The following is a 15,886-nucleotide window of genomic DNA, read 5'->3' as shown; positions in this document are numbered from 1 at the left end:
ACTTGTTGATGTAATTTCAGGTTGGTGACTAGAGTGCTAAAATACTTGTTGATGTAATTTCAGGATAATGAATAGAGTGCTAAAATACTTGTTGATGTAATTTCAGGATAATGAATAGAGTGCTAAAATACTTGTTGATGTAATTTCAGGATGGTGACCAGAGTGCTAAAATACTTGTTGATGTAATTTCAGGATAATGACCAGAGTGCTAAAATACTTGTTGATGTAATTTCAGGATGGTGACCGGAGTGCTAAAATACTGGTTGATGAAGCTTGTGAGATGTTTGAAGATGTTCTGCTTGCTGAAGACTGTCTGGTGTACAGACTACCCCCTTCAGATCAGGCCTTACACAGAAATGTCGACCCAACATGATCTAAATTATATAACTATTTAACTGACTGTAAATAAATCAGTTTTAGTTTCCACATGAAAAGGTAGTTCATACTCCTGTTTTCAAGTTACAAGTTGTTACATTGTAAAAATGAAATTGGTAAGCTTTGCAATCCATTTGCATTTATAATTCTATTTTTGCGTTACAATATCTGTTTTAGGAGTATTTTATAACTTATTGGAACGTTATTAATGGTGAAAAATTTTACTTTTAAAATCTGACACTCAAAAATGCTTAAGACACATGTAAATTTTAGACTTTTATTCTTAAAACAACATTAAGATTTAATTGCATCCAGCATTTTCTGGCCCAGTAGCAGCTGTCTTCCCATCAGGACAGCAACCATACCTGGTACCCTTACATCCACCAATCAAGCAATTTTTGCCATTTTCACCAGCAGCTGTCTTCCCATCAGGACAGCAACCATACCTGGTACCAGCACATCCACCAATCAAGCAATTTTTGCCATTTTCACCAGCAGCTGTCTTCCCATCAGGACAGCAACCATATCTGGTACCCTTACATCCACCAATCAAGCAATTTTTGCCATTTTCACCAGCAGCTGTCTTCCCATCAGGACAGCAACCATACCTGGTACCAGCACATCCACCAATCAAGCAATTTTTGCCATTTTCACCAGCAGCTGTCTTCCCATCAGGACAGCAACCATATCTGGTACCCTTACATCCACCAATCAAGCAATTTTTGCCATTTTCACCAGCAGCTGTCTTCCCATCAGGACAGCAACCATACCTTGTATCAGCGCATCCACCAATCAAGCAATTTTTGCTATTTTCATCAGCAGCCGTCTTTCCATCAGGACAGCAACCATACCTGGTACCCTTACATCCACCAACTTTAATGTTAGGGCAGCCTTTATTATTTTGCCCTCTTGCAGATGTTTTCCCATCAGGACAGCAGCCATATCGTGTTCCTCTGCAGCCACCCAGCAGTTGGATTGGACAACCTGCCTGGTTAGGTCCTGTTGCTGGTGTCACATTATCTGAACAACATCCATAGGCTGTCCCAGCACATCCACCAGGTGGTGGAGGGCAGCCTTGCTGGTCAGGCCCTAGAGCAGCTGTTGTAGAATCTGGACAACAACCATGTTGTGTTCCAGCACATCCACCAACCACTAATCAATGATAGAAAAAAATCACTTGTTTACAAAATTATGTCATGGTTTTTATTTTTTACTTTCTCGTATATACGAAGTATACAGAAAGTCTTGAAATCATGCAAAAAAAAAAATCGAGATTTTTACAAATCTCGACGTTTTACACCTCACTGATACGGAAAAAAATAATTTTTAAATCTTTTCCGTATGTCTATGTGTCTGTCTGTGTGTAAACACGATAACTTGAGTACCGTTACAGCTAGGTTGATGAAATTTCATATATAAGTATTTTGAGCGATTTCCGATAAACGGAAGCGGTACTTTTTCTACTTTGAATTTTTCAAAAGCCTATAACTTGAGTACTGTTTCAGATAGATCAATGAAATTTCACATGTAGGTAAAACATCTAATTCTCTACCTTCTGTTGACCGGAAGTACTAATTTATGCTATTTCCGATTTTTCAAAAAACGAATGTAAATTTAAAAAGTACTAATAATATTGCGCACTATTATGCACATTTTGTTTTGGCGTTCGCTTGGTGCGCAATTCTTTTTTCTACGAGATTCTATTCTATTTTTAAAAGTTTAAGTAATTAAAAATCATGTCTATATTCCGAGTTATATAAGAATATTCGAGAAAGTTTAGGGGAGATCACTCCCGGTTTATTTTTTTTAGATTTCACACACACATATGTTCACACTCACTTACGTCTATTTAAATAAATGTATACATGTATGAAAACATACATCTATAGGTCTGTATGTGTAAATATGCATTCAGATATAACTAGATAATGAGATAATTGTTTAGTGCCAGCATTGAGTAGTCTAGGCTGAAATTGGTCTAAGTTGTTATTTAAAAAGTTAAGAAATGAGCAGCTACCATTGGTTAAATGACTTACTCATTTCTTGCTCCGCCACAGTGACCCCAATAAAAAGAACAAGAGCAAGGTGGAACATCATTTTTATCTGATCAGTGACTACTAGTGCTAGTGTTAATTCTGTAAAAATACACATGGTAAAATATATCAACACTTGAGTAAGAGAAACATTGAGACATATGGATACTAAAGAGGAGTAGATGTTGATCACCAGATGAAGTCCTGTCAAATGGTATAGATTTGTTATTATAGGACTACCAAATATAGGAACTGTGTGTAAGCTAGTAGAAATTTGAAACATTGAAGTAATTGAACAAACATGACACTAATACTATTTATACTGGAGTCAAAGTTTTAAAATAATTAATTTTTCAGAAGACAGTTGTAGGTATTCATTAGCTGGCAGTTCATAGTTGAATTCTTTGTAGACAGTAATTGCTGGTAGTGGTAGTAAATAAGAATGGCTAGCTGGGTCAAGTTTGAGTGAGACTAAACTTACCTGGGCCAAGTTTGAGTGAGAGAGACAAAACTTACCTGGGCCAAGTTCGAGTGAGACAAAACTTACCTGGGCCAAGTTTGAGTGTGACAAAACTTACCTGGGCCAAGTTTGAGTGAGACAAAACTTACCTGGGCCAAGTTTGAGTGAAACAAAACTTACCTGAGCCAAGTTTGAGTGAAACAAAACTTATCTGGGCCAAGTCTGAGTGAGTGAGACAAAACTTACCTGGGCCAAGTTTGAGTGAGTGAGACAAACCTTACCTGGGCCAAGTTTGAGTGAAACAAAACTTACCTGGGCCAAGTTTGAGTGAGTGAAACAAAACTTACCTAGGCCAAGTTTGATTGAGACAAAAATTACCTGGGCCAAGTTTGAGTGAGACAAAACTTATTTGGGCCAAGTTTGAGTGAGTGAAACAAAACTTACCTAGGCCAAGTTTGATTGAGACAAAAATTACCTGGGCCAAGTTTGAGTGAGACAAAACTTATCTGGGCCAAGTTTGAGTGAAACAAAACTTATCTGGGCCAAGTTTGAGTGAAACAAAACTTATCTGGGCCAAGTTTGAGTGAGTGAAACAAAACTTACCTGGGCCAAGTTTGAGTGAAACAAAACTTACCTGGGCCAAGTTTGAGTGAGACAAAAATTCCCTGGACTCTAAGTTTCAGTAAATTCAGTAGAACTACACTAGAAGATTAGTACTTTATAGATGAGTTAATGAGCTTTTAATGATGTTATACCACCATGATCACTAATGAAACTTCATTAGATCAAAGGTTAGTGGAGTATAATTATTCTAGTGTTTAAATAAACTTGTTGAAACCTACATGGTACATTAGACATATGTTTTCCTTGTTTTGCATATTAAAAGTGTGAACCTAATCTATTGCCTACTAATGACTCTAGGCCTAGGTGAAAGAACTTGTGTAGGTGAACATAGATCGTAAGTGTACGAGGATGGTCTGGTCTAGTGTACAAGTATGGTCTGGTCTAGTGTACTAGTATGGTCTGGTCTAGTAAACTAGGTTGGTCTAGTCTAGTGTACTAGAATGGTCTGGTCTAGTGTACTAGTTTGGTCTGATCTAGTGTACTAGGATGGTCTAGTCTAGTGTACTGTGATGGTCTGTTCTACTAGGATGGTCTAGTCTAGTGTACTATGATGGTCTGGTCTAGTGTACTTGGGTGGTCTGGTCTAGTATACTATGGTGGGCTGGTCTAGTGTACTAGGATGGTCTGGTCTAGTGTACGAGGTTGGTCTGGTTTAGTGTACTAGGATGGTCTAGTCTGGTGTACTAGGATGGTCTGATCTAGTATACTAGGGTGGTCTGGTCTAGTGTACTAGGATGGTCTGGTCTAGTGCACTAGGATGGTTTGTTCTATTAGGATGGTCTAGTCTAGTGTACAAGGTTTATCTAGTCTAGTGTACTATGATGGTCTGGTCTAGTGTACTAGGATGGTCGTGTCTAGTATACGAGGATGGTCTAGTCTAGTGTACTGGGATGGTCTGGTCTAGTGTACAATGTGGGACTGGTCTAGTGTAATAGGATGGTCTGGTCTAGTGTACTTGGATTGTCTGGTCTAGTGTACGAAGATGGTCTAGTCTAGTGTACTAGTTTGGTCTGGTCTAGTGTACTTGGTTGGTCTAATATAGTGTACTGGGTTGGTCTGTTCTACTAGGATGGTCTGGTCTAGTGTACTAGGATGGTCTAGTCTAGTAAACTACGATGGTCTGGTCTAGTGTACTAGGATGGTCGTGTCTAGTATACGAGGATGGTCTAGTCTAGTGTACTGGGATGGTCTAGTCTAGTGTACTAGAATGGTCTGATCTAGTGTACTATGATGGTCTAGTCTAGTGTACTAGTTTGGTCTGGTCTAGTGTACTAGTTTGGTCTGGTCTAGTGTACTAGTTTGGTCTGGTCTAGTGTACTATGATGGTCTGATCTAGTATACTAGGATTGTCTGGTTTAGTGTACGAGAATAGTCTGGTGTAGTGTACTTGGATTGTCTGGTCTAGTGTACTAAGATGGTCTAGTCTAGTGTACTAGTTTGGTCTGGTCTAGTGTATTAGTTTGGTCAGGTCTAGTGTACTAGGATGGTCTGGTCTAGTGTACTGTAATGGTCTGGTGCAGGGGCGTAGCGAGGGGGGGGGGCGGGGGGGGCGGACCGCACCGGCTGACACCATTTAGGGGGTGACACCAAGGCAAAAAATAGCAAAATATATAGAGAAAAACTTGAGGGTAGGGGGGGGGGGGTGCAAATCGAAAGTTTGAGGAGGGGTGCAAATCGAAAGCTTGAGGGGGGAATGGAAATCGAAAGCTTGAGGGGGGGGGGTGCAAATTGAAAACTTGAAAGTTTCTCCCCGGGAAGGGTCGCTACGCCTCTGGGGGGGGGGGGGGGGGGGGTGACACCATTAAGTGCCGCACCGTGTGACACCCGACCTCGCTACACCACTGGTCTGGTGTAGTGTTGCTAAAGTGTCGTCAATAAATTTCGTTACACTGGTGCGGTGGGGGGGGGGGGTGTCCGTAACTTTGTGACGGTGTGTGATGAGGGGAGGTGGGGTGTGTTCATTATAAACAAACAATGTTATAAAATCAGTTTTAACCGTTATTCCGCATTTTAGAAAACTGTTTTAATACGCTGCAACAGGAATTGTTAAAACATTCTATGGTGACAGAGTTCAGACAAGATTTTGGACAATATCTTATTTTATGGAAAGTTGAACTGCAATTTTGAGGGGGTTTGTAGGCTGAGGTGTGACGTCATTTTTTGGGGGGAGGGTTGCTTTTCGTGACGATGTGTGACGGAGGGGAGGAGGTAAAAATCGTCAAAAAGAGTGACGTCATTTATGGATGACCCCTTAGTTTTTAGCAACCTTTTACCCACCACCGATCATTTTACAAAATAGGAAAGTCTGACGAAATAGCTTTTTCAGTTTTTTATTCTTAGAATTAAAATTGCAACAATGTTTTGGTCAGCTAGCTTTTTTTAATATTGACCATAACCATCTTACTCTTTAATGTCAAACACTCTTGCAATTTTTGTTATTTTTTCCAGCAGCCGTCTTTCCATCAGGACAGCAACCATACCTGGTACCAGCGCATCCACCAATCAAGCAAATTTTGCCATTTTCATCAGCAGCTGTCTTCCCATCAGGACAGCAACCATACCTGGTACCCTTACATCCACCAATCAAGCAATTTTTTTTATTTTTTCCAGCAGCCGTCTTTCCATCAGGACAGCAACCATACCTGGTACCAGCACATCCACCAACTTTAATGTTAGGGCAGCCTTTATTATTAGGTCCTCTTGCAGCTGTCTTTCCATCAGGACAACAGCCATATTGTGTACCAGCACATCCACCAATCAAGCAATTTTTGCCATTTTCATCAGCAGCTATGTTCTCATCAGGACAACACCCATATCTTGATACTATACATCCCTTTAAATCTAATTTTGGAAATAGAATGTAACAGTAACTTTAATAATTGAAACATTTTATTTAAAGTCTAGGTTAAACTGACATGTTCCTCGCCCCAACGCCAACATTGGGATGTGATGCTGATTATTTGGCCATACAAACTAGAGATTAAATATGTGAGGATGATTATTTGGCCATACAAACTAGAGATTAAATATGTGAGGATGATTATTTGGCCATACAAACTAGAGATTAAATATGTGAGGCTGATTATTTGGCCATACAAACTAGAGATTAAATATGTGAGGATGATTATTTGGCCATACAAACTAGAGATTAAATATGTGAGGCTGATTATTTGGCCATACAAACTACAGATTAAATATGTGAGGATGATTATTTGGCCATACAAACTAGAGATTAAATATGTGACGATGATTATTTGGCCATACAAACTAGAGATTAAATATGTGAGGCTGATTATTTGGCCATACAAACTAGAGATTAAATATGTGAGGCTGATTATTTGGCCATACAAACTACAGATTAAATATGTGAGGCTGATTATTTGGCCATACAAACTACAGATTAAATATGTGAGGCTGATTATTTGGCCATACAAACTAGAGATTAAATATGTGAGGCTGATTATTTGGCCATACAAACTAGAGATTAAATATGTGAGGCTGATTATTTGGCCATACAAACTACAGATTAAATATGTGAGGCTGATTATTTGGCCATACAAACTACAGATTAAATATGTGAGGATGATTATTTGGCCATACAAACTACAGATTAAATATGTGAGGATGATTATTTGGCCATACAAACTAGAGATTAAATAAGTGAGGCTGATTATTTGGCCATACAAACTAGAGATTAAATATGTGAGGATGATTATTTGGCCATACAAACTACAGATTAAATATGTGAGGCTGATTATTTGGCCATACAAACTACAGATTAAATATGTGACGATGATTATATGGCCATACAAACTACAGATTAAATATGTGAGGCTGATTATTTTCCCATACAAACTACAGATTAAATATGTGAGGCTGATTATTTGGCCATACAAACTACAGATTAAATATGTGACGATGATTATTTTGCCATACAAACTACAGATTAAATATGTGAGGCTGATTATTTGGCCATACAAACTACAGATTAAATATGAGACTAACTCAGTGGCTTAAGCAAGGGGGGGGGGGAGGGTTTACAACTTTTACTATCATAATACCACATAATACAAACTAAGGAATCGCATTAAATATAAGAGACTTGCTAATGGGTATACAAACTAAAACAATTGCATTAAATAATAAATATGATACTAATTATTGGCTATGAAAATTAACAGTAGTAACCTTCTTCATTAATTAATTAAAATGTTGAGTTGCTTTTTACTTTATCGTATACGAGAATTCGTATTTGAAGTTTGAAAATGATTCATATTTTAAGTTAGATAGAAAGTGACTAACTGGGATTTTGTCCAGCAACGGTCATTGCATGACCTGCGAGAAGAGCTAAGTAGACGAACATTTTTGTCGCGGGTTTTAACATCAATGTAGCATCTGTAAAGGATTAAACAGAGCGTTAAACAACACTTTTACTACCATATCTAGTATCATGTAAACATTGTATCTCGTCCGGGTGCTGTCATAAATAAATAAATTAATTAAAAAAAAATATAACCGTATGTATATATATATATATATATAATATATATATATATATATATATATATATATATATATATATATATATATATATATATATATATATATATATATATATATATATATATATATATATATATATATATATATGTGTATATGTATAACATGGCGCTGAAGTGGAACCCAACCGGAAAGAGAAATAGAGGAAGACCACTGGGAACATGGAGGAGGGAGATGGAAGAAGAAGTACAGGCTACTGGCAAAACCTGGCATGAACTAAAGTGGCTCGCCCAGGACAGGGTGGAATGGCGGAGATTTGTTGTTGCCCTATACTCCACAGGGAGTAATGAGGATTAAGTAAGTATATATATATGTATATATATATATATATATATATATATATATATATATATATATATATATATGTATATATATATATATATATATATATTACATCTATAAACGCAAAGTGGGTAGTGTTGGGTTTGTTACTCAGGTGCGCGGACCTTTGACCACAGGTGCTTTGGCCAATAGGGGTTTGACCATAGGTGGTTTGACCAACGAACATTTTACATTTAAAAAATCAAAATGGATTTTGTGCCCCTAATCAAAGCTATAAAGAAGCAAAAGTCGTCTTATTATCTAGCGGCCTCTTGCGCCATGGACTTATTTTCAAAAGACTTTTGCCGACAATAGCGCGTCTTTGATTGTTGGGGAAAGTGGACTCGGGATAGTGTCTATAGATGATCCAACCGCAGCTACAATAGTCGTTTTACAAAACAACCATCAATTCAAAAATGCAAGAAAATTATTTTTTTAATTAAACAAAATTGATTATTGTCGACTGTGGGCCCCTAAACTGCCCGGGCCCAACCCCCCCCCCCCTCATGGCGGGGTCTGGCGGCACTTACTTCCACCCCCTGATCGTATCCTTACCCTTATGATCAAACTGACATATTTTTGTACATCATGAAAGCCTTAAATTTTAATTTAAAAAAATAAATTCTTAAACAGCACACATGACAGTGTAAGTGATGCTTAATGAGCAAATAAGTCACGGCCTTAACAAGTATCTTTTACCAGAAATACAAGTGCCGGGCCGGTACGGCTAATAAATAAATAAATATACATATATATATATATATATATATATATATATATATATATATATATATATATATATATATATATACATATATATACATATACATATACATATACATATACATATACATATACATATACGTATATACATATATATATATATATATATATATATATATATATATATATATATATATATACATATATATATATATATATATATATATATTTGACTGCCTCGTTTACCTCATATTTAAGTCTTGCTCATTGTACAATAAAAAGTTGTATGAATATGTAATATATATTTTTATAATGTTTTATGACAAGGTGTTACACAAAAAATTAATGGGTAAATGAGTTATTTAAATTGTTTCTAGAATCAAAATGGTTACTGTAAAACAAATCTACATACACGTTACATAGATCTTTATATTTAATAACACTACTGTAAAACAAAACTACATACAAGTTATATAGATCTTTATATTTACCAAAACTACTGTAAAACAAATCTACATACAAGTTACATAGATCTTTATATTCACCAACACTGCTGTAAAACAAACCTACATACAAGTTATATAGATCTTTATATTTACCAAAACTGCTGTAAAACAAACCTACATACATACATGTTATATAGATCTTTACCAAAGCCCTAGACTTAAGAGTGCCAACCAGGCAGGGTCAAGTTTTATATCTGGACAGATATTGATGTTAATTAACATCTGTGGCAAGACATAGAGAAAATTAAATTGTGAAATGGATGAATCCGTGATTGTTTAATTAAAAAAATATTATAAGTTGATATATGTATACTGTAAAAACATCAACCGAGAACATAAACGTCAATCAAAGTTTGTTGTTCGATCATACTTAAATTAAACAATATTGGTAGAGGGCAATTAAGGTGGAAGCCAGAGGCCCTGGTGTTTTTAGGGTTACCCTAATTGTCATTTACAAACGATGATAAATTATGTTTTATATCGAAGTTTTAGTTAAATGGTCGTGCGATTCTAAAAATCTAATTTCTCCATTCCAGGTTGGCTAAATATTCTTTAGGCTGGCCATCTCAATTCCAGGTTGGTTAAATATACTCTAGTTTGGCCATCTCAATTCCGGGTTGGTTAAATATACTCTAGTCTGGCCAATTCCAGGTTGGTTAAATATACTCTAGTTTGGCCATCTCAATTCCGGGTTGGTTAAATATACTGTAGTCTGGCCATCTCAATTCCAGGTTGGTTAAATATAATCTAGTTTGGCCATCTCAATTCCGGGTTGGTTAAATATACTCTAGTCTGTCCATCTTAATTCCAGGTTGGTTAAATATACTGTAGTCTGGCCATCTCAATTCCAGGTTGGTTAAATATACTCTAGTCTGGCCATCTCAATTCCGGGTTGGTTAAATATACTCTAGTCTGTCCATCTTAATTCCAGGTTGGTTAAATATACTCTAGTTTGGCCATCTCAATTCCGGGTTGGTTAAATATACTCTAGTTTCGCCATCTTAATTCCGGGTTGGTTAAATATACTCTAGTTTGGCCATCTCAATTCCGGGTTGGTTAAATATACTCTAGTCTGGCCATCTCAATTCCAGGTTGGTTAAATATACTCTAGTTTGGCCATCTCAATTCCGGGTTGGTTAAATATACTCTAGTTTGGCCATCTCAATTCCGGGTTGGTTAAATATACTCTAGTCTAGCCATCTCCATTCCGGGTTGGTTAAATATACTCTAGGCTAGCCATCTCAATTCCGGGTTGGTTAAATATACTCTAGTCTGTCCATCTCAATTCCGGGTTGGTTAAATATACTCTAGGTTGGCCATCGCAATCATCCCCACTGTAAGCTGGCCATCTCAATCATCCCCACTGTAAGCTGGCCATCGCAATCATCCCCACTTTAAGCTGGCCATCTCAAACATCCCCACTTTAATCTGGCCATCTCAATCATCTCCACTGTAAGCTGGCCATCTCAATCATCTCCACTTTAAGCTGGCCATCTCAATCATCCCCACTTTAAGCTGGCCATCTCAATCATCCCCACTGTAAGCTGGCCATCTCAATCATCCCCACTTTAAGCTGGCCATCTCAATCATCCCCACTGTAAGCTGGCCATCTCAAACATCCCCACTTTAAGCTGGCCATCGAATTATCATCCCCACTTTAAGCTGGCCATCTCAATCATCCCCACTGTAAGCTGGCCATCTCAATCATCTCCACTGTAAGCTGGCCATCTCAATAATCTCCACTGTAAGCTGGCCATCTCAATCATCCCCACTGTAAGCTGGCCATCTCAATCATCTCCACTGTAAGCTGGCCATCTCAATCATCCCCACTGTAAGCTGGCCATCTCAATCATCTCCACTGTAAGCTGGCCATCTCAATCATCCCCACTGTAAGCTGGCCATCTCAATCATCTCCACTGTAAGCTGGCCATCTCAATCATCCCCACTGTAAGCTGGCCATCGCAATCATCCCCACTTTAAGCTGGCCATCTCAAACATCCCCACTTTAAGCTGGCCATCTCAATCATCCCCACTGTAAGCTGGCCATCTCAATCATCCCCACTTTAAGCTGGCCATCTCAAACATCCCCACTTTAAGCTGGCCATCTCAATCATCCCCACTGTAAGCTGGCCATCTCAATCATCCCCACTGTAAGCTGGCCATCTCAATCATCCCCACTGTAAGCTGGCCATCTCAATCATCTCCACTGTAAGCTGGCCATCTCAATCATCCCCACTGTAAGCTGGCCATCTCAATCATCTCCACTGTAAGCTGGCCATCTCAATCATCTCCACTGTAAGCTGGCCATCTCAATCATCTCCACTGTAAGCTGGCCATCTCAATCATCTCCACTGTAAGCTGGCCATCTCAATCATCTCCACTGTAAGCTGGCCATCTCAATCATCTCCACTGTAAGCTGGCCATCTCAATCATCCCCACTGTAAGCTGGCCATCTCAATCATCTCCACTGTAAGCTGGCCATCTCAATCATCCCCACTGTAAGCTGGCCATCTCAATCATCCCCACTGTAAGCTGGCCATCTCAATCATCTCCACTGTAAGCTGGCCATCTCAATCATCCCCACTGTAAGCTGGCCATCTCAATCATCCCCACTGTAAGCTGGCCATCTCAATCATCTCCACTGTAAGCTGGCCATCTCAATCATCCCCACTGTAAGCTGGCCATCTCAATCATCCCCACTGTAAGCTGGCCATCGCAATCATCCCCACTGTAAGCTGGCCATCGCAATCATCCCCACTTTAAGCTGGCCATCTCAAACATCCCCACTTTAAGCTGGCCATCTCAATCATCCCCACTTTAAGCTGGCCATCTCAATCATCCCCACTGTAAGCTGGCCATCTCAATCATCCCCACTGTAAGCTGGCCATCTCAATCATCCCCACTGTAAGCTGGCCATCGCAATCATCTCCACTGTAAGCTGGCCATCTCAATCATCCCCACTGTAAGCTGGCCATCTCAATCATCTCCACTGTAAGCTGGCCATCTCAATCATCTCCACTGTAAGCTGGCCATCTCAATCATCTCCACTGTAAGCTGGCCATCTCAATCATCTCCACTGTAAGCTGGCCATCTCAATCATCTCCACTGTAAGCTGGCCATCTCAATCATCTCCACTGTAAGCTGGCCATCTCAATCATCCCCACTGTAAGCTGGCCATCTCAATCATCCCCACTGTAAGCTGGCCATCTCAATCATCCCCACTGTAAGCTGGCCATCTCAATCATCTCCACTGTAAGCTGGCCATCTCAATCATCCCCACTGTAAGCTGGCCATCTCAATCATCCCCACTGTAAGCTGGCCATCGCAATCATCCCCACTTTAAGCTGGCCATCTCAAACATCCCCACTTTAAGCTGGCCATCTCAATCATCCCCACTGTAAGCTGGCCATCGCAATCATCCCCACTTTAAGCTGGCCATCTCAATCATCTCCACTGTAAGCTGGCCATCTCAATCATCCCCACTGTAAGCTGGCCATCTCAATCATCCCCACTGTAAGCTGGCCATCGCAATCATCCCCACTTTAAGCTGGCCATCTCAATCATCTCCACTGTAAGCTGGCCATCTCAATCATCCCCACTGTAAGCTGGCCATCGCAATCATCCCCACTTTAAGCTGGCCATCTCAATCATCTCCACTGTAAGCTGGCCATCTCAAACATCCCCACTTTAAGCTGGCCATCTCAATCATCTCCACTGTAAGCTGGCCATCTCAATCATCCCCACTGTAAGCTGGCCATCTCAATCATCCCCACTTTAATCTGGCCATCTCAATCATCCCCACTTTAATCTGGCCATCTCAATCATCCCCACTTTAATCTGGCCATCTCAATCATCCCCACTTTAAGCTGGCCATGTTGAAGATAATGAATGCTCCTGTACTGCAATATATTTCACCAATGACCTTGTATTGTTTACCATCAAAATACCATCAGTCCTACAACATAAAGTGATGTTTGAAGTCTAATTACTCTTGTAACACCTGTTAAACTTCAAATATTTTACATATGTTCTGGTCATGTAGTTCTCAACCTTTTTAAGGCTACCGAACCCCACCAGTTGCATATGGGCATTCACCGAACCCCACTAGTTGCATATGCGCATTCACCGAACCCCACCAGTTTCATATGGGCATTCACCGAACCCCAAAAGTTTCATATGCGCATTCACCGAACCCCACCAGTTTCATATTGGCATTCACTGAACCGCACCAGTTTCATATGGGCATTCACCGAACCCCACCAGTTTCATATGCGCATTCACCGAACCCCACCAGTTTCATATGGGCATTCACCGAACCCCAAAAGTTTCATATGCGCATTCACCGAACCCCACCAGTTTCATATTGGCATTCACTGAACCCCACCAGTTTCATATGGGCATTCACCGAACCCCACCAGTTTCATATGCGCATTCACCGAACCCCACCAGTTTCATATGGGCATTCACCGAACCCCAAAAGTTTCATATGCGCATTCACCGAACCCCACCAGTTTCATATTGGCATTCACTGAACCCCACCAGTTTCGTATGGGCATTCACCGAACCCCACCAGTTTCATATGCGCATTCACCGAACCCCACCAGTTTCATATGCGCATTCACCGAACCCCACCAGTTTCATGAGTCGGGTGTGTGTCTTGACCTCTGAACCCCCGAGACTGACTCACATAGGGTTCGATCGAGCCCAGGTTAAGAACCCCTGTTCTAGTTAATTGTTAATGACGACTCAAGCGGAATTAATTTAAAACGACCAGGGATGGGAATTTAAAAGTCTAACATAACATAACAGATAAACACTTTTAAATTGCTGTTTAAAAAAAATGAATCCCTCGATTTTAAACGTTGTCAAAACGTTAACAACAAAAAACTACGCCACATTGGGTCTTGCACTGTTTATAAAATGGACCAAAATTATTATCTAATGTTTGAAATTCTCTTCAGTAAAAATGTTAATATTAATTCTTTAGTGTTATTTTGTTTAATGTTATATGTGGTTTTTTTTTTGTATTTGATTGCTTTTTTAATGTTCAAAGGTTACATCCCTTGTTTGGTATGCAAACTTGTGGATAAGGTGGAAGAAAGTGAAGAAATGAAGTAAGTCAGTGGATACAGAAGTAGGGTAAAAGTGAAGTAATGAAGTAAGTCAGTGGATACAGAAGTAGGGTAAAAGGTAAGTTAGCAGAGAGATGCAGAATTGAGAAGCAACTGTAATCAAGTTTGATGAAAAGAATTGTTTGAAAACAGAAATGGAAGCAATGTCTAGCTGAGATTATCTCTAACTCTAAATTTACATTTAAAGTTGTCTGAGATCCTCTGTAGTTTTACAGTTAGTTGTCTGAAACTGTACACATAAAAAAATGAATAATATTGCTGAAGTTAGCATTGGGTACACTTCTCAATTTAGTTGGGCATTTAACACTCTTACACACTCCTAACCTGAAAGTCTCGATTCCACCCAGCTCTGATGGGTACCTGACTCAGGTCCACCAAGCTCTGATGTGTACCTGACTCTAGTCCACCCAGCTCTGATGGGTACCTGGCTCTAGTCCATCCAGCTCTGATGGGTACCTGACTCTAGTCCACCCAGCTCTGATGTGTATCTGACTCTAGTCCACCCAGCTCTGATGGGTACCTGACTCTAGTCCACCCAGCTCTGATGTGTATCTGACTCTAGTCCACCCAGCTCTGATGGGTACCTGACTCTAGTCCACCCAACTCTGATGTGTACCTGACTCTAGTCCACCCAGCTCTGATGGGTACCTGACTCTAGTCCACCCAACTCTGATGGGTACCTGACTCTAGTCCACCCAACTCTGATGGGTACCTGACTCTAGTCCACCCAGCTCTGATGTGTATCTGACTCTAGTCCACCCAGCTCTGATGGGTACCTGACTCTAGTCCACCCAATTCTGATGGGTACCTGACTCTAGTCCACCCAGCTCTGATGGGTACCTGACTCTAGTCCACCCAGCTCTGATGGGTACCTGACTCTAGTCCACCCAGCTCTGATGTGTATCTGACTCTAGTCCACCCAGCTCTGATGGGTACCTGACTCTAGTCCACCCAACTCTGATGTGTACCTGACTCTAGTCCACCCAGCTCTGATGGGTACCTGACTCTAGTCCACCCAGCTTTGATGTGTACCTGACTCTAGTCCACCCAGCTCTGATGTGTACCTGACTCTAGTCCACCCAGCTTTGTTGGGTACCTGACTCTAGTCCACCCAGCTCTGATGGGTACCTGACTCTAGTCCACCCAGCTCTG

The 15,886-nt window shown here is 40.0% G+C and overlaps 2 protein-coding genes across 2 annotated transcripts; both read right to left on the bottom strand.

Annotated features, from left to right (window-relative positions):
• Window positions 1-640: 640 nt before the first annotated feature.
• LOC131948390 (papilin-like) lies at window positions 641-3,571 on the bottom strand. The gene is made up of 3 exons (XM_059309994.1): window positions 3,503-3,571; window positions 2,412-2,510; window positions 641-1,527 (listed from the first exon to the last, which is right to left on the bottom strand). The coding sequence occupies exons 2-3, from the start codon at window positions 2,470-2,472 to the stop codon at window positions 677-679; spliced, it is 912 nt and encodes a 303-aa protein (XP_059165977.1). The 5' UTR covers window positions 2,473-2,510; window positions 3,503-3,571; the 3' UTR covers window positions 641-676.
• Window positions 3,572-5,814: 2,243 nt separating this feature from the next.
• On the bottom strand, window positions 5,815-9,709 carry LOC131948393 (papilin-like). The gene is made up of 3 exons (XM_059309997.1): window positions 9,696-9,709; window positions 7,795-7,887; window positions 5,815-6,333 (listed from the first exon to the last, which is right to left on the bottom strand). The coding sequence occupies exons 2-3, from the start codon at window positions 7,874-7,876 to the stop codon at window positions 5,906-5,908; spliced, it is 510 nt and encodes a 169-aa protein (XP_059165980.1). The 5' UTR covers window positions 7,877-7,887; window positions 9,696-9,709; the 3' UTR covers window positions 5,815-5,905.
• Between the last annotated feature and the right edge of the window lie 6,177 nt (window positions 9,710-15,886).

This window comes from Physella acuta, unplaced genomic scaffold (genome assembly GCF_028476545.2).
Source record: "Physella acuta isolate Inbredline_101_S28 unplaced genomic scaffold, ASM2847654v3 ptg000642l, whole genome shotgun sequence".
In the NCBI taxonomy this organism is placed as follows: domain Eukaryota; kingdom Metazoa; phylum Mollusca; class Gastropoda; family Physidae; genus Physella; species Physella acuta.
The sequence above is the reverse complement of the archived record's forward strand: the minus strand, read 5'-3'. Positions and strand labels throughout refer to the sequence as shown.

Excerpts from the sequence above, each read along its gene's own strand:
- LOC131948390 (XM_059309994.1), bottom strand. The coding sequence starts at position 2,472 with ATGATGTTCCACCTTGCTCTTGTTCTTTTTATTGGGGTCACTGTGGCG. Across the intron at positions 1,528-2,411 it reads TGTGGCGGAGCAAGAAATGA|TGGTTGGTGGATGTGCTGGA; the intron begins GTAAGTCATTTA and ends ATCATTGATTAG.
- LOC131948393 (XM_059309997.1), bottom strand. The coding sequence starts at position 7,876 with ATGTTAAAACCCGCGACAAAAATGTTCGTCTACTTAGCTCTTCTCGCA. Across the intron at positions 6,334-7,794 it reads CGTTGCTGGACAAAATCCCA|ATTTAAAGGGATGTATAGTA; the intron begins GTTAGTCACTTT and ends TTCCAAAATTAG.